This window comes from Pistacia vera, unplaced genomic scaffold, assembly GCF_008641045.1.
Source record: "Pistacia vera cultivar Batoury unplaced genomic scaffold, PisVer_v2 Contig896, whole genome shotgun sequence".
In the NCBI taxonomy this organism is placed as follows: domain Eukaryota; kingdom Viridiplantae; phylum Streptophyta; class Magnoliopsida; order Sapindales; family Anacardiaceae; genus Pistacia; species Pistacia vera.
Genome location: NW_022196774.1, coordinates 559,613 through 580,580, shown reverse-complemented (window position 1 = coordinate 580,580; position 20,968 = coordinate 559,613). Strand labels below are relative to the sequence as shown.

The 20,968-nt window shown below is 36.3% G+C and overlaps 7 protein-coding genes across 10 annotated transcripts; 5 read left to right on the top strand and 2 right to left on the bottom strand.

Annotated features, from left to right (window-relative positions):
* The first annotated feature begins 293 nt into the window (after positions 1-293).
* On the top strand, positions 294-2,766 carry LOC116119601 (two-component response regulator ARR14-like). 2 transcript variants are annotated; one of them, XM_031405544.1, is made up of 5 exons: positions 294-464; positions 905-1,057; positions 1,175-1,537; positions 1,641-1,717; positions 1,829-2,766. In XM_031405544.1, exons 1-5 carry the CDS (start codon positions 323-325, stop codon positions 2,378-2,380), a joined length of 1,287 nt encoding a protein of 428 aa, XP_031261404.1. In that variant the 5' UTR covers positions 294-322; the 3' UTR covers positions 2,381-2,766. The 2 variants fall into 2 exon arrangements, with proteins under 2 accessions (XP_031261404.1, XP_031261403.1); XM_031405543.1 differs by having other exon boundaries at positions 1,175-1,552.
* A 50-nt stretch (positions 2,767-2,816) lies between these two features.
* LOC116119543 (ribosomal RNA small subunit methyltransferase, chloroplastic) lies at positions 2,817-6,505 on the top strand. Its single transcript, XM_031405479.1, has 10 exons — positions 2,817-3,149; positions 3,233-3,382; positions 3,626-3,682; positions 3,784-3,882; positions 4,315-4,410; positions 4,592-4,676; positions 5,154-5,206; positions 5,599-5,682; positions 5,962-6,072; positions 6,207-6,505. The coding sequence occupies exons 1-10, from the start codon at positions 2,946-2,948 to the stop codon at positions 6,270-6,272; spliced, it is 1,005 nt and encodes a 334-aa protein (XP_031261339.1). The 5' UTR covers positions 2,817-2,945; the 3' UTR covers positions 6,273-6,505.
* Positions 6,506-6,639: 134 nt separating this feature from the next.
* Positions 6,640-7,550, bottom strand: LOC116119544. Its single transcript, XM_031405481.1, has one exon. The coding sequence runs from the start codon at positions 7,172-7,174 to the stop codon at positions 6,665-6,667; it is 510 nt and encodes a 169-aa protein (XP_031261341.1). The 5' UTR covers positions 7,175-7,550; the 3' UTR covers positions 6,640-6,664.
* A 528-nt stretch (positions 7,551-8,078) lies between these two features.
* On the bottom strand, positions 8,079-11,314 carry LOC116119586 (protein-ribulosamine 3-kinase, chloroplastic). The gene is made up of 9 exons (XM_031405530.1): positions 11,095-11,314; positions 10,466-10,619; positions 10,233-10,323; positions 10,041-10,115; positions 9,871-9,959; positions 9,560-9,678; positions 9,304-9,444; positions 8,681-8,757; positions 8,079-8,344 (listed from the first exon to the last, which is right to left on the bottom strand). The coding sequence occupies exons 1-9, from the start codon at positions 11,189-11,191 to the stop codon at positions 8,198-8,200; spliced, it is 990 nt and encodes a 329-aa protein (XP_031261390.1). The 5' UTR covers positions 11,192-11,314; the 3' UTR covers positions 8,079-8,197.
* A 136-nt stretch (positions 11,315-11,450) lies between these two features.
* On the top strand, positions 11,451-14,185 carry LOC116119597 (xyloglucan endotransglucosylase/hydrolase protein 9-like). 3 transcript variants are annotated; one of them, XM_031405540.1, is made up of 3 exons: positions 11,451-11,841; positions 11,938-12,258; positions 13,723-14,185. In XM_031405540.1, exons 1-2 carry the CDS (start codon positions 11,520-11,522, stop codon positions 12,252-12,254), a joined length of 639 nt encoding a protein of 212 aa, XP_031261400.1. In that variant the 5' UTR covers positions 11,451-11,519; the 3' UTR covers positions 12,255-12,258; positions 13,723-14,185. The 3 variants fall into 3 exon arrangements, with proteins under 3 accessions (XP_031261400.1, XP_031261399.1, XP_031261398.1); XM_031405539.1 differs by having other exon boundaries at positions 13,709-14,185; XM_031405538.1 differs by lacking the exon at positions 13,723-14,185 and having other exon boundaries at positions 11,452-11,841; positions 11,938-12,459.
* Positions 14,186-15,395: 1,210 nt separating this feature from the next.
* Positions 15,396-16,790, top strand: LOC116119589 (RING-H2 finger protein ATL7-like). Its single transcript, XM_031405533.1, has 3 exons — positions 15,396-15,488; positions 15,719-15,819; positions 16,236-16,790. The coding sequence occupies exons 1-3, from the start codon at positions 15,453-15,455 to the stop codon at positions 16,573-16,575; spliced, it is 477 nt and encodes a 158-aa protein (XP_031261393.1). The 5' UTR covers positions 15,396-15,452; the 3' UTR covers positions 16,576-16,790.
* A 2,221-nt stretch (positions 16,791-19,011) lies between these two features.
* Positions 19,012-20,203, top strand: LOC116119599 (ethylene-responsive transcription factor ERF087-like). Its single transcript, XM_031405542.1, has one exon. The coding sequence runs from the start codon at positions 19,087-19,089 to the stop codon at positions 19,933-19,935; it is 849 nt and encodes a 282-aa protein (XP_031261402.1). The 5' UTR covers positions 19,012-19,086; the 3' UTR covers positions 19,936-20,203.
* Positions 20,204-20,968: the final 765 nt, after the last annotated feature.

The window sequence follows — 20,968 nt, the reverse complement described above, 5'->3', positions numbered from 1 at the left end:
AAAAAATCTGTCATTGCTTGATATGGTTACTAATTATCAAGCAAGCTGGATTCTCATAATATTTGGATTTGGTATGACAGCCTTAAGGGCATAAATGCACTTCTATATATGTATTTGACTATAGACCAAAGCCAGGTAAATTACATTTGAGTAACTGTTGATTAAATATTTCCATTTGAGATTATGCAAATTCATCACATATCAAATATAGAGGTTTGGTTTTCCCTTTATATTTGGTTACCAATCTAAACTGTACTAGTGAGTTTTGCTTGTTATTATTTGGTAACTTACAAAGGTGTCTGTAGATCAAACTGCCTATGCCATGAACACTGGGGAGGTAATCACAGTGGAATCTAGTGAATTTGATACGCTATTATCAGCAGGTGTTAGTATTTTGCTTGTGGATGATGATTCTATATGTCTTACAATTCTGTCAAAAATGCTGCTTAAATTTGGATATAAAGGTAAACAGTTGATTTCTTTTATTTTAGATTCTTGAATATTTGGGAGATTGCATGTTTCCATGTAAATGAAGTAATTGTTCTCAAGGCACTATTGATTTCAGGTGCTTCATTACGATGTGTGTATTAATTTTTCCATTTCTAGCTGCCTTTTGATGAACTAACACTTAAGATTGAGTGTTCGCATCTCTTTCTAGCTTTGGTGGTTGAGAGTCGCCAATGGTTCACATAAGCTCAAAGGTTTATCAGTGTGATTGGAAACTCTTTTTCTCTGATACTGTGATTGTCAAAGAGCTGTTTACTGTTTTTCGTCTTAGGATTCAATTACACGTCTTTCGATTGTAGGGACACGGTCAAATCATTTAAATGTGTTAAAATCCACATTCATTGTTTGTTGCTTTGTCTTAAATTGCAACTATGTGACTGATTGTCTTAATTTGCAGTCATCACGGCCAAACGGGGCACCGATGCATTATCCATTGCACGGGAGAGAGAAGACGAACTTGACCTTGTCCTGGCTGAGACTCACTTGCCTGATATGGACAAATATGAGCTGCTTGAGACAATGGGAGAAATGTCTACATTTCCAGTTGTTAGTAAGTGGCCTCCACTAGTCCACTTGTGCTATCTCAATTTGTAACTGCAAAATGTTTACTGTGCAATTAGTTATCTCTCTGATGATATTGCTTTTGATCTGTTTACATTCATAACAGTCATGTCTGCGGACGACAGTGAAAATGACATGTTAGGTGGCCTGTTTAAGGGGGCTGCACTTTATCTTGTGAAGCCAATCACCATGAACGATATAAAAAACCTTTGGCAATTTGCATTCATGAAGAAAACAGATAGAACAGTGGCCGCCGAAGATTCAAGTTGCATTTCATCAGATCATGATACTGAAAATCAAATATTTGCGAACACAGGGAGGCAGAGTCACCAAAACGGCAAAAGGAAAGAACCAAAAGAGATGGAGGAAGATAATGATGATATATCTGTCCTCAAGAAGCCAAAGCTAATTTGGACTAATGGGCTACATAATAGATTCTTACAAGCTATCAGAGTGCTAGGCATTGATGGTAAAGTGTTTCAAGGTTTGATTTTCAAAGTGCATATTTATTAAATTGGTTACTACCGGTAATAACCTAGTAATCTATTTTCATCTTATATCTTTTAATTTAGGAGCGCATCCAAAGAAAATACTTCAGCATATGAATGTCCCAGGTCTAAAGAAAGAAAATATTTCGAGTCATTTACAGGTGTGTTCTCCATATATAAGTGGCATTTGCTTGTTTCTGGAATCTTATGTTACTTAAAGTACTAGCACTGTGGTGTGACCAAAGAATCTGTTGTAAATCTGATTTTTGCAGAAATATCGCCTGGCCTTAAAACGGGAGCAACGTATAAAGAAGACTATGAACAGGGATTATGCTCAATCACATCTTGCGTCATACAATTCATCTACAGTCGATATACAAGGAGACTTGTATCAAAATCCGGAGATGCAATCCTTGACATCTTTTCAACCAGAATTTGGAAGCCATGAGCCAGAGAATGTCAGTAGTTGCAGGTCTATGCCTTTTCTTGGTTATACAAATTCCCTTAATCATTTAGGGCCAAATTGTAATGATTCATCAAGTTGTAAATACGGGCAACTGACACTACTCGGCAACCAGCTAGATTCTACTTATCCCCGTTCTAGTTTTACTGGAATCAGTGTCACTAGCAACGGGAAGTTGGCAGAGTTTCGCCCCATGGTAGATTCTAACGGAGAAGATTTTCTCAAGGGAAACAAAGTAGAAGAAAGTAAACAACAGCAACAACAAAACCTTCTACCACAAAATAATGGAGACGAGATGTTTGATATGGCAAAAGCTCCTAATCACCGGTTCCTTGACAAAGAATTTAATAATGTATGGTAGATCAACGGGTTTGCTCCCAGTTTCTTAAAATACGCATCTTTGTTTAAGTTTGATCTAAATTGTTTGGTTGAATTTAGGATAAGTTGTTATTTTGACTTGAGAAGACCGTCTCATCAATACAATGCTCATGGCCTACAATTTTTTGCTGAAAATAAAAAAACGCCCACGGGTGCTGTTAGTTATTATAGTCAACTTAAAATGACTGAAGGTAGTGAGTTTTATTTTGTTTTTATTGTTTTGGACCAATTTTTATTAGTTAATAAAAATCTTGTGTACGAGGCGTCATCCGTAACTGTAAAGCATGACAGTATAACACTTAAATTCATGAAGTAGACGACTTGCCGTTTCATATCTCATGAAAGGCACGACTTTTCATCTGGTCCTTCCTTTACATGGATGAGTAATTAACTAATTACTAATACAATTTGGCTTGAAAGAAGTTAGCAAAGGGTGAGTATTTTGTCATCTGTACCGTTACTTACATGGATGAATTATTACCGTTTATATTTGGATTAAATGAAGTTAGCTGAGAGTGAGTAAGCATTCCCCCTACACAGACATTTCCATGGCCATATCACTTCTCTTCCCAAATCCTCCCTTAACAAACCCACACAGCCGATACAAACCTACGCTTCCGGCGTACAGTAGCACCTGCGGAGCTAAAAAGAGAGCAGCATGCATAGTTTGCGCGAAAAGCCAAGACGACTATCACGCCACCCTTAAAGCCCTTAATTCCAAAGGCCGTTTTCCCAGAAAATCTCTTGGCCAGGTCTTGGTCACACTCATGTTATGTTGATTGCGGATATTTTTCGAACACTTGGTGAGCATTAATGGTGTGTTACGGTTTTGCAGCATTACATGTTGAATTCTGAAATAAACGAGCAACTTGTTGGCGCTGCTAATATCAAAGAAGGAGATTTGGTGTTAGAGATTGGACCTGGAACCGGTTCCTTGACCAATGTACTGCTAAATGCTGGTGCCACAGTCCTTGCCATAGAGAAGGTGAGATAATTGTGCTTTTGTTTTCATTACATGTTGGATTTAATTAGGCGTTAGATTTTTATTTTGACGTTATGAAAATACGTGAAGGTAACGTTAAAGTTACAAACTTTTAATAACCAGTTTACTGAGAAAATGAGTGTTAATAACCTTTTTTTAGTGCATATGGTTATTTTATTTTATTTTTTTTAGTTATGACATTGGTATTATAATATACTTTCCCTTTTCTTTGAATGTGAAGTACAGGATCCTCATATGGTGGGTCTCGTGACAGAAAGATTTGCAAGTACAGAGCGGTTCAAGGTGATATATTTGCTTGCTATTTGTTGGTGTTAGAGATTGCTTCTTTTTTAATTGAATAGCTCTACTGTTCAGGTTCTTATCTCATTAACTAAAATCTCTAGGTTTTGCAAGAAGATTTCGTCAAATGTCACATCCACTCTCATATGTTGTCATTGTTTGAGAATAGAAAGTCGTCAAATGCAAATTCGGCTTATGCTAAGGTGAGAAAATCCCATAGCCCCTTTGCAGAAGCCATCAACAATTTATTCTAATATTCTCTGACATTTTATCAATATTAATTTCTGAAGCAGATGCAATTTTCATTTGATGTGAATACAGAATTACCATAAAATGTATTAGTATAGACGGGTTGCTTTCAACATGTGTGAGTCATGAATATGGTTATCAAACCTGACACTTCTGTTGTACTAGTGTATTATTTTAGACCAAATACTATGCAGTAACATATCAATGACTAGGAAGATTTGTGCGGTATGGTTTATATATACATATATGTTGAATTTGGGTCCCAAATTTGGATTTATAACGAGTTGCCTAATGTATTATATTCAAGCTGCGTAAATTTTTTCTCTTCTTTTCATCATGTTAACTTTAGATGTATTTAGTCTATATTCACAGTTTCTTCTTTTCAGGTTGTCGCCAATATACCTTTCAATATAAGTACTGATGTCGTCAAGCAACTTCTTCCAATGGGTGACATTTTTTCTGAAGTTGTTCTCTTACTTCAGGTAGTAATATTAACTGAAGTAACAAGAGCTTTGATAATGGATTTGTAGATAAAAAAAAAATTAGTAAGTTTGAAATGATGTGTATTAGACATTTATGTCTTACCATGTCACAAGTTGAATCAGATGTATATATTTAGAGGTTTGCCTACTTAATGTCACTGTAAGTGTTGAATAATTTCAGGAGGAGACAGCCATGCGCTTGGTGAAACCATCCTTGCGGACATCTGAGTACAGACCCATCAATATCTTTGTCAATTTTTATTCAGGTATTTCACCAGAAATTACCAGTTGAATAAACTACATAACATATAAATTGCTTTTGGTCAGTGTCATACCTGTATTGTCATATGCTTCTGAGCTTTATGCTAATTTGCAACTGAAATTATAGATAAAGGAGATCTTCATATTCCAGAGAAAGATTGACATCAATAGAGTCTCTGTATGTAAGGCTGCTTGGTCAGTAGTAATAATTTTTAATTAATTATAGACAAAATCTAATATATGTAAATAAGGTTAGCCAAATTTGTGTTGAGAGGTATTTTACCTAACTACAAAATTCAGTTACGTCATAAAACATAACACTTATTCAGTACTTGAGAGATAATCCTTATTGATTTCAAATTGAATAAATAGAAATCTAAGCATGTGTCAACTAAGTCATTGAGAACCTCTCTTTTCCAGTCCCAGATCACATACCTTTTGGTGTCTTACTAATGGTTTTCCCATTGCAATTTTCTTTTCAGAGCCCGAATACAAATTTAAAGTCCCAAGAACAAGCTTTTTCCCTCAGCCGAATGTAAGTGGTTTAATTTACAAAATATTGCAAGTGCATGTTTTGTTTTACACTTGCTATTTGCTTTTCATTCTAGAAGGCAGAGAATTTTGCACAACTTGGGTCGCCCATTGTACAGTTTGATGACTCGTATGTATGTGACCATGTATTTGACCTCTATATTTATATCTCCATCTTATATTTACCAAGAATATGAAATTAGCCAAAATGCCAGCTTAAAGTACACATGTTCCTCCCAATTTGGTGGTACTCTGGTGCTCTTAGCCACTGTAGTTGCTTGAAGAGATTTGTCTTATTTTGAATATTTGTCAATTAAAGTAAATAGCAGAGTATTTAGTGTTGATTATCGTAAAGAAGTTATCACCTTATGCTTTATGACCTTCATGCTTTTGTAGGTTGATGCAGCCGTTGTTACATTTAAGCTGAAGCAAGCTATTGACTATCCCTCAGTTACCTCCCCAAAAAGCTTCTTCTCAATGGTTGTTTCAATTTTCTATGGCTTCCGATTGTGCTTTTCATCCTTATATCTTTTGTCATTAAACATGATAATGAGCTTTGGTACTCCAAGAGTCCACTTCATTAACAATATTGTTCTGCATAGAAACATCTTTTGAAACTCCGGATTTTAAGTTTTTAACTCAGCTGGCAATATATATAAAACATGTTGCAACTACATTAACAAGAACACTGCCTTCAATATTCTTTCTTGAATGTCCATTGAGGTTCTAGTAACATGCCTTCATGGTTTATGGATGTAGGTCAATTCGGCATTTAATGGAAAACGTAAAATGTTGCGGAAATCACTTCAGCACATATGCACGTCTCTTGTGATCGAGGAAGCTCTTGGAGATGTTGGACTTCCAGCAACTGTATGTACTCCTAATCTTTGGGCATTGTTTACTATTTGATTTGTCCGCTGTCGCTGCATCAAATTTGTGATACTTGTTAATTTCTCTGAGTGGATTCTTCAACTTATATTTAATTTGTTCGATTGTTCATGCAGTCAAGACCAGAGGAGCTTACCTTAGACGATTTTGTGAGGTTGCATAATTTAATTGTGGAAGTATAGTGTACCATGAAATGGTTTTTCAGATAAAGCCTCTTGTACCTTGTCCAAATCAGATAACAATGGAAAACTACAGCAGTGAAGTCAGTGTGTAGTATAATCTTTCCAGCAGTAGTCTTCTCTGAAAAGAATTGGCAATGACGAAATGTGCATTGTAAAAATTTTGTACCATAAGCAACTGTATAGTATTAAATTATCCAACTATAAATGTACACCCAAAGCTTCATTGAATCTAGAAGTCATCTTTCTTCATTTTGATATTGTATTATGACGAAGAGAGCAAATCAGATAACTGAGTACATATGGGAGCTTGTTCCTAATAGCCGAATCAAAAAGAAAATTCATAAATAAAGCCCTAATTTCTAACTGAAAATCCATTTTGGTGTGTTTCATCCTCAGCTATGAAACTGGTACACAAGATCCAAAGCCCTTAACTTTGCCCCATAAGGATCAAATCCATTTACTCCCCCAACAAACCCATCTTCATATAACCGTTTCTCCTCCGCCACCGCCACTGAAGATGGCGAAAGAGGCCGCTTGGTTCTCTTATTCTTGATAAAGCAATCTCTCATTCTCTCCTCAACTTTATCAACACTAGTCTTGGAGATCTCTTCTTCATCATCATCAGCCAGTAGCATAGGCTCTCCGCTGTTTTCATCGGCTAGGGCGGCGGCTCCGGTGGCAGAGGAGAGGGAGTTTTCAGCGGTCGGTGGTGGAGGTACACGGGTATTAGAGGAGAGAAAGGAAGAGAGACGTTGATTGGCTTGGTGAAGGAAGGAGTGGATATGGAGAAGAGAGGAAGGGTGAGTGGTGGTGTGAAGTTGTTTGGCCATGATGGTTGCTTGTTCAAGCGATAGTATAAGCTCTGTTAATGGTGGCGGTGGTTGTGTATCGTCGTCGTTCATCCTTTTCTTTCTGGGTTGGTGTTGTTTTGAAAATGAAATAGAGAAAGGGTTCCAGCAGTAATACCTATCTAACTCCAGGTGACTAATTTCTGTTAAATTTGCAAAGCCAGCACTAGCATCTTCAGCTCTCTCACGTTTGTTTCCAACGACGTCAAAGCCGCAGAATTGTTCATCTATAGACCCTATTAAATTGAAAAGAGTAGATTCCTCGTCTGCTGCTGCCTTTTTTTTTTTTTTTTTTCCCGGGGAGGGACCGGGTCTGCTTCTGATCACCGCCTAAGTTTAACTTTCAGAACTATTCCTATTAATAATTAAGATCAACGGAACTCAAAATCTCTTGGGGGAATGATAATACCTAAGTCTTTATTCAATCACTCCACCATCCAGATAATTATTGTGTGTTGTCTTCCTTTCCTAAGAATTAATTAGAAAAAAAAACGAGTGAAAAGTATTGGAGAATAAAAATACTCTGTGGATATTTATTATTTATATTTTATTTAACTATTTTTTAGAAATAAATCCAACAAAATTACGATTATCTGGCTGTCTGCATTGCTATTCATGAGTAATCAACCCCAGTAAATTTTTTTTTTTTTATAAAAAAAAAAAAAAGAAGAAAATCCATTGCTCATTCTTAACAAGTGATCCACAGGTAAGAAAGAGCTTTCTTCTCTTCGTTTTCAGAGATTATGCACACTTTCAACAAAAAAAAAAAAAAAAAAATCATTGCTCATTCTTAACAAGTGATCCACAGGTAAGAAAGAGCTTTCTTCTCTTCGTTTTCAGAGATTATGCACACTTTCAACTTTTTTGTCATAATCTTTTAGAGTTGTCAATTTCAAACCAACTGTAAAAACATTCAGGAACATTCGAGAATGCAATTAGAATTTGCTGAAGATGGGGTTAAACAAATTTATAAGATATCTGGCAAATAGAAATAAGTTTCAGCTTGGTTCAAAGCATACATATATTTCTAATCCAAAAAAAGTTATTTACATATGGATATTGCTGTTTAACCGATGCCTACACTTTCAACATCCGTAAATAATCATCTATTATTGACAGGGCAGATGAACGGTAACCAGAACCAAAGAGATTGTAATGATTCAAGTAATGATACAACATGTAAAGATCTCTCCTTTTCTCGAAGCCTGGTTGTTTGGGCATCACCTGGTAAATAGAAGAAACTTCATCACAATATTCACAAAAAGATAAACCAAGACAACTGAAAGTTAAAAATGCAAATGCATATAGCCTATAGATTGAAAATTAAGAGAAAAAGAAAAGGATAAATAGAGCCAAGTCTCCAACTCAGTCTCAGACAAAGTTGTAACTTGAAGGGTCTAGGCTTATAAGCTTGACTAGTGTCAAGCCTTTTTCATTCTCGTCACTGGAAGTGCAAAATTTAATTTGAAATCAGATTTACACCAGTCTAGCCTTAGAGCTGATTATCATAATGTCTACTTGTCAGTTCATCGCAAATTATTTGCATGGAAACACTGATACCTCAAAATAGGATTTGTAAAATGATCCTCCAAAACCAGCACACCATGACATTCCAAATTCGGCTTCATTATGTCCATCTATAGAGCAAGATAATCAGCAAAGACATAAGGATTAGCACATCATGAATCTACACAAGTTCATGCTTTCAGTGATTCAATGAACAATGCAACTCAAAAAAGAACAAACTCTCAGTCTCAACTTCTTGAGGTCAGGATTTTACGCTATTGGTGGCAAAAAGCATACAAATGTCACAACTTTTTGTGGTCTAGAACCAGATTTCTCCAGAATATTTATGAGTTTTGTCAAACAATAATTCTATACTTACAAAGATTTCTATACAAAGTGAGGTGACAAAAAATGAATGGAAGAGTCAAACAAAAAGTCAAACTTATAATTATCATTCTTTCATTCATTTTTTACCTCATCACTTTATATGAGGATCTTTGTAAGATTTCTTCGTAAATATAACATTACTCTTTGTCAAAATATAGCTGACAAGGTCTCATTTGTTGTTCCACTAGATGTTAGAGTTCTGTTCAGCAAACCTTTAGTTCACTGAATTAATCAAATCAACAAAAAGGTCTGCAAGTATTATAAAGCAGGAAGGTTAATTTCAGACTTACAGTAACAGGCTGGATCAAGAATAACAGGCTCGCCATTCTTGTCAGAGCTGACATTCCCACTCCACAAGTCTCCATGCAGTAAGCATGGCTCTATGACAATATCTTCAAAAAGAGGTGCCAAGTTCTTCATCAGTCTCTGTCCTGTTAACAAAGTTTCATATAAACATCAACTTTACTAGAGTTCATGACAAGTTACAATACACCACAAGGGCAGAAATTACCATGAAAGGAAAAATTATAACAAGAATACCATTACCTCTTTGATAAATAGTTGAATCGCCATACTGGTCTGATGCTAATCTCAGCTGGTAACCCAATCTATGCTCTGCATAAAATTCAATCCAATCTGATGTCCATGTGTTTATCTGCGGAGTACTACAAAGGTAATTTAAATGAATTAGTTAGAAGTGAATCAATGTTCAAGTTTAGTTTCCATCATGAATTGATCAGCATAACACCATAATGAATTGAGGAATTATGAGGGCAAAATTCCGCTAAAAACCATAAACAATGCAGATGAAGACTTTAATAGTGCCCGTGAAAACTAATAAAATTGATTGAACTAACCTGCCAATGGTATTATCAACATCAAAACCAAAACCTTTACTGGATTTCCCAGCTTTATGCATTTCGGCCAGCTTCCTCCCTAAAACAGACTGCAAAACAACGAATGTTAAGAAATAAAAAACAGAATGCTTGTACTATTATAATTTTAACGTAAAACTCCCAAGCCTCACCTGATCACCTCTAGAAAAACCAAACTCAATGAATTCCATGATGATATATGATCCGCCAGTTGGTAAAGGTCCAACCTACAACAAGTTATGCACAGATTCGGTCCCCAAGTAGAAGACTAGAACTACCACCAAGAAATATTGATCTATCACTGGCAAACTGTTCCTTATTAGAATAAACTGAGACTTCCTCACCTTAAATGGCCTAGGTACTCGGATTGTTCTGGTTTCATACATTGCGCCAAGACCAAGAGACTCCCCCTCAAACATTGATGGTCCGATACTCCTGATCCAACATTTCAACATCATGAAATATGTAATTCCAGTCTCTTATTCCTTTTAACAATAATAACAAGGAAAAATCAAGAACCATTCAACACTTGCATGGTGGTAGAATACATTCAATTTATAAGCATCACATACCACACCTGTTTGTTTTAACAAAGAATGAACCAGCATCAGTGTCATAACGACTAGCGAGATTAATGCAACCACCACCAATAGGACTAATCTTTGTAATTTGGGTTGCCTTTCCTTCTGTGAGAATCCACTCACGTACTGGGTCGTCACTCATTGCCGCCACTGTCAGATATCCAAAAATTAATCTCTTTAACTGAAATTCACAGCACAAACACATAAATACTGATTGTAATTTCTGCAAATCAAGATTGTTTCTCGTGTGACAGAGCAAGCTCTATATTAATTATTTTTAGAACCCTGAAATTGTTCAAACAACAGCCATTTGTAGTGCCTCCAAAGCAGACACTCCAAAGTAATAAGAAAAGGTCTGACATTTTGAAGTTATATTATAGCAGAAAAGTAACGAAACCCTTGGCGAGAAACTTTCGAAAAGCCTCAAAAGAATCCATCACAAGGGGTGCTTATATGAAGTTCAAAGTACAGTGGATAAAAAATAAAAAGAGACCACAACAATTGAATGTTGCCTTGAAACGCATAAATGAGTCCTATAAGAGGGAATTCATCATCTAAAAGGAATAAAGAACAGCTAAAAAAATAAATTTCCTGAAGTAAAAAAGAAATTGATAGAATTAATTACTAGCAAATGTTGTGCGTTTGTTGAAGGAGCGAGGAGAGGAAAGAGAAGGGAAGCAAGAGCTAAAAGAGAGAACTCCCATTTGTGCTATTGCCACCATTATCTCACTCTCACAAGTCACAACACAGTTAGACTTGGCGGAGGCTTGCCTGTGTCTGTGTGGTGTCCGCTTTCTATTGGCTTGATTCCAGAGAATGTTGTGCTCAGTTTGGGGACATGGGGTTTGTTTGGTATCAGGTTTAATGTGCACTAACCAAAGATAAATTTATTCTTTGGTCGATTTGTTTTTTTTTTTTTTTTTTAATGAGAATGACTGTGGGCTGTGGCAGTGAGACAGTAATAATAAAAATTGATTTATAACGATTGGATGGGCAAGGCAATGAGCGAGTCCCCCAGTTCTCATAGAGTTTGACCTCACTTGAATTGAAATGGCGGATCCAGCGCTCCACCAAACCCAACCCATCCAAGAAATTGCCATAGACTACACTCCAGAAGCATGCACACATTGTGTTGACACAAACTCCATCACTCTCACCTACGACCACCGTGGAGGTGCTAGGTGGCGCTCCACCACTCGCTTCCTTTATGGCACATTCAGCTCCCTCATCCAATGCGCCAAAGGTAACACAAGCGGCCTCAATTTCAACATTTATCTCTCCTCCTTAGAAGGTGACAAATCTCAAGATGAGATCGACTTTGAATTCCTTGGCAAGGACAAAACCATCGTACAAACTAATTATTACACCACAGGTATTAAAAAAATGAAAACTTTAAATCATTTATAACATTTCTCATGTATCAGATATTTCAATTTTTCTTTTTATTAATGTGATCGTATTAATGCAGGAACTGGGAACAGAGAGGAGATTCATGATCTGGGTTTTGATTGTTCTGATGGGTTTCACGAGTACGTGATCAAGTGGGGTCCGGATTTAATCGAGTGGTTGATTGATGGGAAGGTAGTGAGAAGAGCAGAGAGAAAAGAAGGTGAAGGGTTCCCAAACAAAGCAATGTTTTTGTATGCTTCAGTTTGGGATGCTAGCTACATTGATGAGGGAAGGTGGACTGGACCGTATGTGGGATGTGATGCACCCTATGTTTGTCTCTACAAAGACATACATGTGCCTGTTGGATCTGCTGTCAACTGTTCTTGTGATTCTTGATTTGGTGAGTTGGGGTTGTTTCAACGTCTGTTGTTAAGATTTTGTCTGTTCTCCAATTATTTCTTCTTTGAATTGCAATGTGATTTGAACATTTTGGTTTTTATGGGTATGGTTGTGCTTGTTGCTAACCAAATGTATTGAGCAGTTTCAATCTGTTGTAACAAATTATTTGATTCAGTAATCTGATTTACTTTCATTTTTAGCACGTTATTGTATCAAGCATCTTACTTATGTTATGGGTTATGGTTAGTCTTCTTGACTTTTAACTTAAAATATAGGCAAGAACCTCTAGATTTATGATTCTGACTGCTGGAAACAATTATGGTGATGAGAAACTGTTCTTTAAGTCACAATGAAATGGAAGCTTGATGTTTTGCATTTCAATCCTAAGAACTGGACTCATTAATTGATTGGCGCACTAATGCTTTGAAATCTGATCATCAAGTAGAGATGGAAAGTCAGCCATTTAGTAGTTCTGGATACCAGCTTGGAATTGTGTCTAAAATCTAAAAGTATGTCTAAGTTATCTGTCTGCTAAAAAATGACATTATATGGTAATTTAGAATCTTAGATCTGTCTGCTTAAATTGACATTATATGGTAATTTAGAATCTTAGCAGTTGATGATAAGGTGACTCTGATAAGTTGGGTATCTTACCCCGATTCTTCTTGTTAGTTCTGACAACTATCAGCTACTCCATGTGCTTGAGCCTAATGTTGGGTGTTAGTAAATGAAGATATTTTAGGAGTGATTTCTTGATTAATGAGATTTTCTGAGCCTATAATTGTATCTTTGCAAGAATTATAGAAGTAATCTATCTTCTACTGTTTTGTTAGCTATTATCATCTCTAAAGGATGATATGACTCAAGAAGGGGAAGAAAAATGGCATTTTTGGCTATGTGAGATATTGATTTGCTTGAGGTTAAGTTGGTGATTAGGCCTGTGGATACTAGAGATGGTAATCATCACATTTGCAGTACTCATATTGGCATGATTTCTAAATTTTTTGAAATATTACAATATGATTGAAATTCAAATACTCTAAACTGCTTGGAAATGCCTTTCTCGACTGCCTTTACATTAATTTACTAGCTAGTTGAATGCAATTGTATTGCTGTGTATAACAGGTTCAACTTTGTTTGTTGAGCAGTTTGTCGTAGAGCAGGTTCAATCATTTCTTCTTTGAATTGCAATCGTATAGGCTTGGTTTACAGGGATCTGCTTTCTTTTGTTGCCTTTATGTTGTAAAATGCAAGGAAAGACCAAGGAACCTTCATTTCAGTTTTTTCTCATCTTTCTTTTGTTTTATGCATCAAATTAAGTTCAAAGTAGTCATATAAAGGATGATACCCCATGATAAAAGTCTTTAGTTCGCATTTAATTTAGGTATTTCCAGTTTAGTTGGGCTCCAACTAGTCTTAGACAATTTTGTATCGCTGATCCAAAAAAGCAGATATTGACTTGCAGTTTTGCTCTCGACTGGGTTTACCTGAGTGCTATCATTTTCCAAGGGACAGGAGCGCGTTTTAAACCATTAGTTCAGGCCACCCACCCTGGATTTTGTGGTTCTGGTTTGTAGAGGAGCTTGTAATCGAGAGAGAAGCGTCAACTCAAGGAAAAGTCCAACATGACTTGGATTAAATCATCAAGAATTGTAAATCAAGCACTAAAATGTTGGTGATACAGACGGTCAATTTACGTCTGGTGATACAGAAGGTCAATTTACGTCAAGAAAGGACTTTGGAGGTCAAACGCTATAATCAAAATCTTAAAGAGAGATATTTTGTGGAAATAGATACGGAATATTTCCAGGCAATTTGTTGCTCAAACCAGGGCTTGACTAGGAGAACACTATACCAAATTAAGAAAGTAAGCATGCCCTCATTGGAATAATTCTCTCTTACCAAAATTTCAGAAATTGTAAGCATCAATGTAAACCTTAAAAAAAAGAAAAAGAAAAAGAAGGTTGAGCATCAATATTAGAGAACAAGTACCTTGTCAAAGCTTGCAAGTTTACTTGTTAATTTTTAAAATCAATATAAAACGAAGAGAATCAATCCATGAAAATGATAGCATTTGTGCTGTCCCCTTCATAAAATATTTAAGAAAACCAGAATTATTGGGTTTAGAAGGACTAAAGTCTAGGCCTTACCTAGAACCAGTAATGTAGAAGAATCATAGATGCAAAACACACAACACAACGATGATTCTCGGCCTTAATAATTTCAAAAATCACCAACGGGAAGAATCTAACGTCATTTGTTCTTTTATATTTTTATTTGTTTTTACTGTTGTAAAGACTTTTGCCCGCCAAAACCGACTACCCGCCTTAATCTCAACCGTTTGATATTAAACTAATTAACTTCTGTGGGTCCTCCATTACTAGGGACCGCACGAAGCATGTATGCAAATTACTAAGAGAAGAAAACGACCTGTCTTTTTCCTTCCACAACTCTCGTCTCATCCCTTTGAGTCCACCCAAAGCGATTAGGATTCCATATGCATAGGTTTGTTTAGTGGATTTGCATTAAAATCTTTCCATTCCTTTTAAATTCTTGATCTGGGTTTTTGTTTCTCTTCTTTTTTTGCTGTGTTTTTCATTACCTTTCTGCTTTTGCGAATTGGGTTCAACAAGTAGTGAGTTAGAATTAGAGATGTGGGGTTCTGGTATGAATTTGATAACAACGGTTATTGGTTTTGGGATGAGTGCCACTTTTATTGTGTTTATTTGTACGAGAATAATTTGTAGAAGACTTCGAGGGGTGGAGTCAAGGCCAATGTTTGAGATTGAATCCAGAATTGATCTTGAACAGGTAATTATTTCTCTATTTGCTTTTTCAGAATTGCTTGCCTAACTGTTGTCATTGTTGTTGTTATTGTTATATTTTCAGTTTTATAATTGAATTATTGGTTCGGTGAGTTGTCTTCGAATTGGTTTAATACAGAGAATAATTATTGATCCTGTAACTGAGAAATTTTGTTCTTATGAACCCTGGAAGCACTAATTTGTTTGTTTGTACTTATAATTTTTCTTTGTTTCAGCCGCCAGAGCACCGGACTAATGGCCTTGAACCTATGCTGGTTGCTGCAATTCCCACTATGAGGTTCAACCATGAAGCATTCAATTCCTTAGNTTTATTGTGTTTATTTGTACGAGAATAATTTGTAGAAGACTTCGAGGGGTGGAGTCAAGGCCAATGTTTGAGATTGAATCCAGAATTGATCTTGAACAGGTAATTATTTCTCTATTTGCTTTTTCAGAATTGCTTACCTAACTGTTGTCATTGTTGTTGTTATTGTTATATTTTCAGTTTTATAATTGAATTATTGGTTCGGTGAGTTGTCTTCGAATTGGTTTAATACAGAGAATAATTATTGATCCTGTAACTGAGAAATTTTGTTCTTATGAACCCTGGAAGCACTAATTTGTTTGTTTGTACTTAGAAATTTTTCTTTGTTTTAGCAGCCAGAGCACCGGACTAATGGCCTTGAACCTATGCTGGTCGCTGCAATTCCCACTATGAGGTTCAACCATGAAGCATTCAATTCCGTAGAAGATGCACAGTAAGTTTAACCACCTACTTTCGGACAAGAATTGTCTTTTAATTGGCTCATGTTTTTCTGCTTATTATCGGGAACACCTTCAATGAATAAATGCACTTTGATTGGTTAAAATTGTATCTAACACGTTTTATTCTTAATGCGAATTAATTATAGCATGTTAGGTATAATCTCAATAAGAATAAAAGTACTGCAATCTGGTAGTTTAAAATTGGTCTCATAATTTCCATAAAATGAGGGGTCGTCGTCCTGTCTTGCGCTAGGAGAGTGAAAAAGTTCAATAATGTAAAAATTGCCTTTAAAAAGGTGTGGAAAAACACTGTTGGGTTAAGGTGCATCTGTTGTGATTTGTTATTAGAAAAGTAACTGGTGTCCTAATATTTTTCCTATAAGATAGATTGAAGTGTTGTGTCCTGCAGGTGTTCAATATGTCTGGGGGAGTACCAAGAGAAAGAAATACTAAGAATTATGCCCAAATGTGGTCACAATTTCCATCTCTCTTGCATTGATATTTGGTTGAGAAAACAGTCTACATGTCCTGAATGTCGATTACCATTAAACGACGCTCTTGAGAAAAAGAATATGAGGCAAGCTACAGCTACATTCAACAGTCCTCAGACTTCAATGCACCATTCAAGCCAGTGGCGGCTACCTGCCTCTGAACCTTCAATAGCGACTGGAAGTAACCAAGGACGCATCGACTCTGTTACCGAAAACACAGAACCAGCTTCTGGAGCATCAGAATCAACGCATAGATGAATTAAGAGGATTAGTGTGATCTTGAGAGCTTCTTTGAGTAATGTTTTCCAATGCAAGTCTTGTGGTTGAGCAAAGTGTATACTATTTGAGGCTTTGTATAGATCATTTGTACATAGAAATAGATAGAGTTGATTTTCTTTTGTTGCGACAGAACTGTCATTGTTTTGGTAAGTTCAGAAAATAAGCTCAATTAATTGCTATAAAAATAGCGTTCCCATTTCAAATCTGTAGTACCACACTGGCCTACTTTGCCCAAAAAGAGCTTTGTCAAATCAGCGGTTTTCATCTACCAATTGATTGATGTGCCTAGCAATAGCATACTTTAACCGTCACTCAATCTTTGATAACAAGCTACTGGCAGCTACTCCATGACAAAACACGTAAAGGCTCTCATTCGAACCAACATTTTTCTTTTTCTTATTTTTTTTTTTAGGTCATTTTACTGGTTTCAGTTTACCCACTTCTCCATCAACTAAGTGCGAGCTCTAAGTCAAACATCCTACCAAACTGCAATAATTCCCACCAATTCTCATTTAAAAGCCGAACCTCCATTAATATTTTCTGTTACTTTCGGGCTCTCGAAGCGGCCATAAGCCATCTCCGCAAAATTTAGATGCAGCTACCACTCTACCAACTACCAAGTCCTTTTAAATTGAAGACCAATTTTTTTTTCATCTCACATGCTATTCTGCAGCCCAATTCAATTAGCTCTTCTTTCGGTTGTATGGAGAAAGTTTATCCTAAAAAACAAATAGGTATTGGTGATTTTTGGTAATGAAAAACTCTCGTAAATTAACACATCATTTTTTGTCTAACTCAAGAAAGAAATTTCATTAGTATATTAGATCAAGCATGGAATTATCGTAAGTTTTCCATTTAATTGGGAGCATGCTTTATGTTTTTTTATGAATAGCCGCAGGGAAGTGGCATAAAGTAAAAAAGCCAACAGATCATGGAATCATCAGATATTTTAATGATATTATATGGCAAATAATAAAGCTTTTTATTTATAAGATTTCTTCTGACTAGTCTGGACTCTGGACTCTGGAAGAAGATTGGTTCAACTTCGATCTATTGTAATTATCGAGGCATGAATGATTAAATTTTGCTACCAAACATGGATTATCAAACAAAGATATAAGTAAGTTAACGTAAAGGGGAACATGCTGCCTCATTCTACAATAAATGACCATTGGATTCTCTTACTTAATCATAGATCATTAGGTCATATAAGATGGATTTAAATTTAATAATCTTTCTAATTGTAATCATTTAGTTAGAAACGGAATGTGATTGGGCAGGGTAATTCTCGCACGTACCACGTGTCATTCCACACGTGTCGTAACCACAAAATCCATTAGCTAATCATCAAAATTCTCACTTCCACCCGTAAGAGAATGAAAGAATTGGGAATCTAAGGCCGCATTAATTACGTGACTATAGTCATAATCCAAGGGCCATTGATTAACATTAAGACAAAGTTTTGTTCCTTAATTACCCACTAATCTTATGCTAAAACAAATTAATGATCCATAAGTAATGATATAATTCTGTTCAAAATAATGGGCAATTTGGTGAGGAAAGTAACAACCACCATAAAAGACAATACAGAGTTTATGGAGCCCACAAGTCACTCAATCACCAAGTGCTAAAATCCAACGGTAACCTCCACGTCACTCTCAATTAAACTAATTTTCCCGCCGGATATTAAAATTTGGAATGGGTATCCAACGTTCCAAATCCGTTCTTTATTTACAAGCTGACAAACTCGAACCGCCTTTCTTCTGTCTTTTTGTCTCTGTAATTTTACATGATTAAGAGATTTAGCTTGTTCTAATCTCATCAAGCGGCTTGCTCTTTAATTCTTTAGCTGATGGCCTTCCACTTTTCTTGGCGGTGTGGTCTGTCATCATGGAGATATTTACTAGTATTTTATTTTTCAGCAACTGGCAAGTGGGTTGGTGGTTCTTGCCACTACTGAACTTAAAACATCTTGAATTTATGGAAAGAAAATGCATACAATAGTACATGTTGGAAGTGGGTTCCCTGTAAATTATGCCTAGCTAATTGGAGTTGCTTTCTATCTGAAAGTTATTGGTCATATCAACTTGAAAATTCAAACCTCAGATGACGTAGTTGCTTTTCTAATTAATTGATAATGAACGATTATTATCGATCTCTGAATTTTATATTGAAGTAGGAATGGCGAAGTTTCATAAGCCGAGTTCATGGATATTGAGCCAAGCCGTGGCAGTTTGCAAAGTTCATCATGTACACGATTGAAGATTAAAAAAATATAGGAGGAAGAAGACAATATAGGAAATATTATATAGACCGGTATTATTCACTTATACTCATAAATCATCAGTCCGAGCTAGTGGCCACCTTATATATATAGCACCAGATGAGTACTTTGCACTCTTCATAGAACAATTTAATTTTCTCCCTTCACCAAACTTTGAAAAGCCTAATCAAAAGCGAAAGCTTGGATTTATTGTAATTTAGGTATTCATGGCAGGGCCGGAATCAACTAAACAGACCACAACCACCAACAACAAGGTTCAAGCTCAACCAACCAAACAAGTGGCTCGTAGGTTTGTTGGAGTCCGGCAAAGGCCCTCGGGCAGATGGGTGGCAGAAATCAAGGACTCATCTCAACGTGTGAGATTATGGTTAGGAACATATGATACACCAGAAGAAGCTGCCAGAGCCTATGATGAAGCTGCTCGAGCCCTACGTGGGGAAAATGCTCGAACCAATTTTGCCTCGGTTAATCCTTCGAGTCAATCGGGTTCTTCCCCTTCTAACGGAGGGTTCATGTCTGAATCAGATGATCAGCGACCTGGACTTAGCTTCTCTACCTTGAAGGCCAAATTGAGCAAGAACCTACAAAGTATCATGGCTAGGAATTCAGAAAATAATAAGTCAACGAAAAGTAGAGTCAGTGATCAGTGTACCTTTGCTAGTATATTCCACTTCAGGAGCTACCAACACCAAAGCCCTATGAATATAAAGAACATTGAAAAAGTGGTGCAACCTAGCATCATCGTGCCCCATGTAGCAGACGAACCATCTTCTTGGGAAAGCTCCAGTGTTTCTGACTGTAGCAGTGAATGGATAGGGTTCCGGCAACCTGGGGTGGATTCAGACGGGTCAGATATTGGAGAAGTTAGCGCTGGCGATCAAGGGTTCATGGATCAAATGATGGGGTGGATTGATAGCCCAGAAATTAGAGCCAGTCATGAGGAGTCGAGGAGTAAAAGGTTTAAGGTTTCTTCTTCAGTTGTGGTTCCTCCAACCTTTAGTGGGTCCCCACCTAATGCTGAGAAACGAAAGGAGTACTATTATGGAATAAAGTAATTGCTATGATCCATCTTCGTGTTAGATAAATCAAGCCAGCTAGCTTCTTTACAAAGGGATGAGAAGCTTAAGCCATTTGAAGTTGTTGCATGCTGTTTTGAGTGATGATAAACATAAGTTTGGAAACATGTACAGTAAGACTTATGAGACTTTAGAATAATAAGAGACCATAAGGCATTTGTTTTACTGTTTACGAAGTTCAGTTGCTGCAAATAATCATAGAACAAGCATGTTTAAAAGTTAGCCTAGTAACTATTTATTATGTTCCTTCGGAGACTCTTTATATGTTACATGAACTGTTTAATTAATTAAGATGATAATAAAGTTAACATATAAAGACGTGAGGTTTTGTTCTATATATGTGTGAGATGTGATCTGCGATAATACCTCAATAATTAAGTCATAGCTATAGCCTAGAAAGAAGTAAAACATGTTCCCAGTATGATTACTTGAAGCGGTTCACTATAACTTTTAAATGTTTCCCTTTGATTGTTATATTGATTTCTTTTTCTTTTTCCCTCTGTTGTGGCGCTGACAGAAAGAAGTAACTATCGCCACATATCGTTTACTAGCTCCTTTCTATGAGACTACCCGTACCGCAGTAGTAGTACTCAACAAGAAGTATACGTTTGGAGGCCTCTCTTATTGTTACAACTCCAACAGTGCATATATATGCCATTAATTTATATACTACTATTCTGAGCTTAATTTGACCTAACATCATGCTTCGGACATCTCAAATTTTGTATATAATTGCCTAATTGGTGTTTAGGGCGCCTGGACGTCCTGAATATTTGATGCTAATGTTGTCTCTAATGCTATATCAAGAGAGCTGGTCAATATTCAAGTCGTCGATCAGATGGTTTTCTTGATTGCTTATAATATACGCGTAAGGCTCACACTCACAAACACCTTTCTTTCTAATCATCTTGTAGACCTATTTGATCAACTATACGGTGGTCACGTCATCATTCTTTCTACTGTGTTTCCAGTGCATGTAATTCCAAGCGTCCAATTCTTAATATATTTGTAT

Coding starts and splice junctions, on each gene's coding strand:
- LOC116119543 (XM_031405479.1), top strand. CDS start 2,946: ATGGCCATATCACTTCTCTTCCCAAATCCTCCCTTAACAAACCCACAC. Junction 3,683..3,783: donor CAAGTACAGAGCGGTTCAAG/GTGATATATTTG, acceptor TAAAATCTCTAG/GTTTTGCAAGAAGATTTCGT. Junction 4,411..4,591: donor AAGTTGTTCTCTTACTTCAG/GTAGTAATATTA, acceptor GAATAATTTCAG/GAGGAGACAGCCATGCGCTT.
- LOC116119599 (XM_031405542.1), top strand. CDS start 19,087: ATGGCAGGGCCGGAATCAACTAAACAGACCACAACCACCAACAACAAG.
- LOC116119589 (XM_031405533.1), top strand. CDS start 15,453: ATGTTTGAGATTGAATCCAGAATTGATCTTGAACAG. Junction 15,489..15,718: donor CCAGAATTGATCTTGAACAG/GTAATTATTTCT, acceptor TCTTTGTTTTAG/CAGCCAGAGCACCGGACTAA. Junction 15,820..16,235: donor AATTCCGTAGAAGATGCACA/GTAAGTTTAACC, acceptor TGTGTCCTGCAG/GTGTTCAATATGTCTGGGGG.
- LOC116119601 (XM_031405543.1), top strand. CDS start 323: ATGAACACTGGGGAGGTAATCACAGTGGAATCTAGTGAATTTGATACG. Junction 465..904: donor GCTTAAATTTGGATATAAAG/GTAAACAGTTGA, acceptor CTTAATTTGCAG/TCATCACGGCCAAACGGGGC. Junction 1,553..1,640: donor TGATGGTAAAGTGTTTCAAG/GTTTGATTTTCA, acceptor CTTTTAATTTAG/GAGCGCATCCAAAGAAAATA.
- LOC116119544 (XM_031405481.1), bottom strand. CDS start 7,174: ATGAACGACGACGATACACAACCACCGCCACCATTAACAGAGCTTATA.
- LOC116119586 (XM_031405530.1), bottom strand. CDS start 11,191: ATGGTGGCAATAGCACAAATGGGAGTTCTCTCTTTTAGCTCTTGCTTC. Junction 10,620..11,094: donor CAAACGCACAACATTTGCTA/GTAATTAATTCT, acceptor GATATCTGACAG/TGGCGGCAATGAGTGACGAC. Junction 9,445..9,559: donor TTCAACTATTTATCAAAGAG/GTAATGGTATTC, acceptor CTTTGTTAACAG/GACAGAGACTGATGAAGAAC.
- LOC116119597 (XM_031405540.1), top strand. CDS start 11,520: ATGGCGGATCCAGCGCTCCACCAAACCCAACCCATCCAAGAAATTGCC. Junction 11,842..11,937: donor AACTAATTATTACACCACAG/GTATTAAAAAAA, acceptor GTATTAATGCAG/GAACTGGGAACAGAGAGGAG.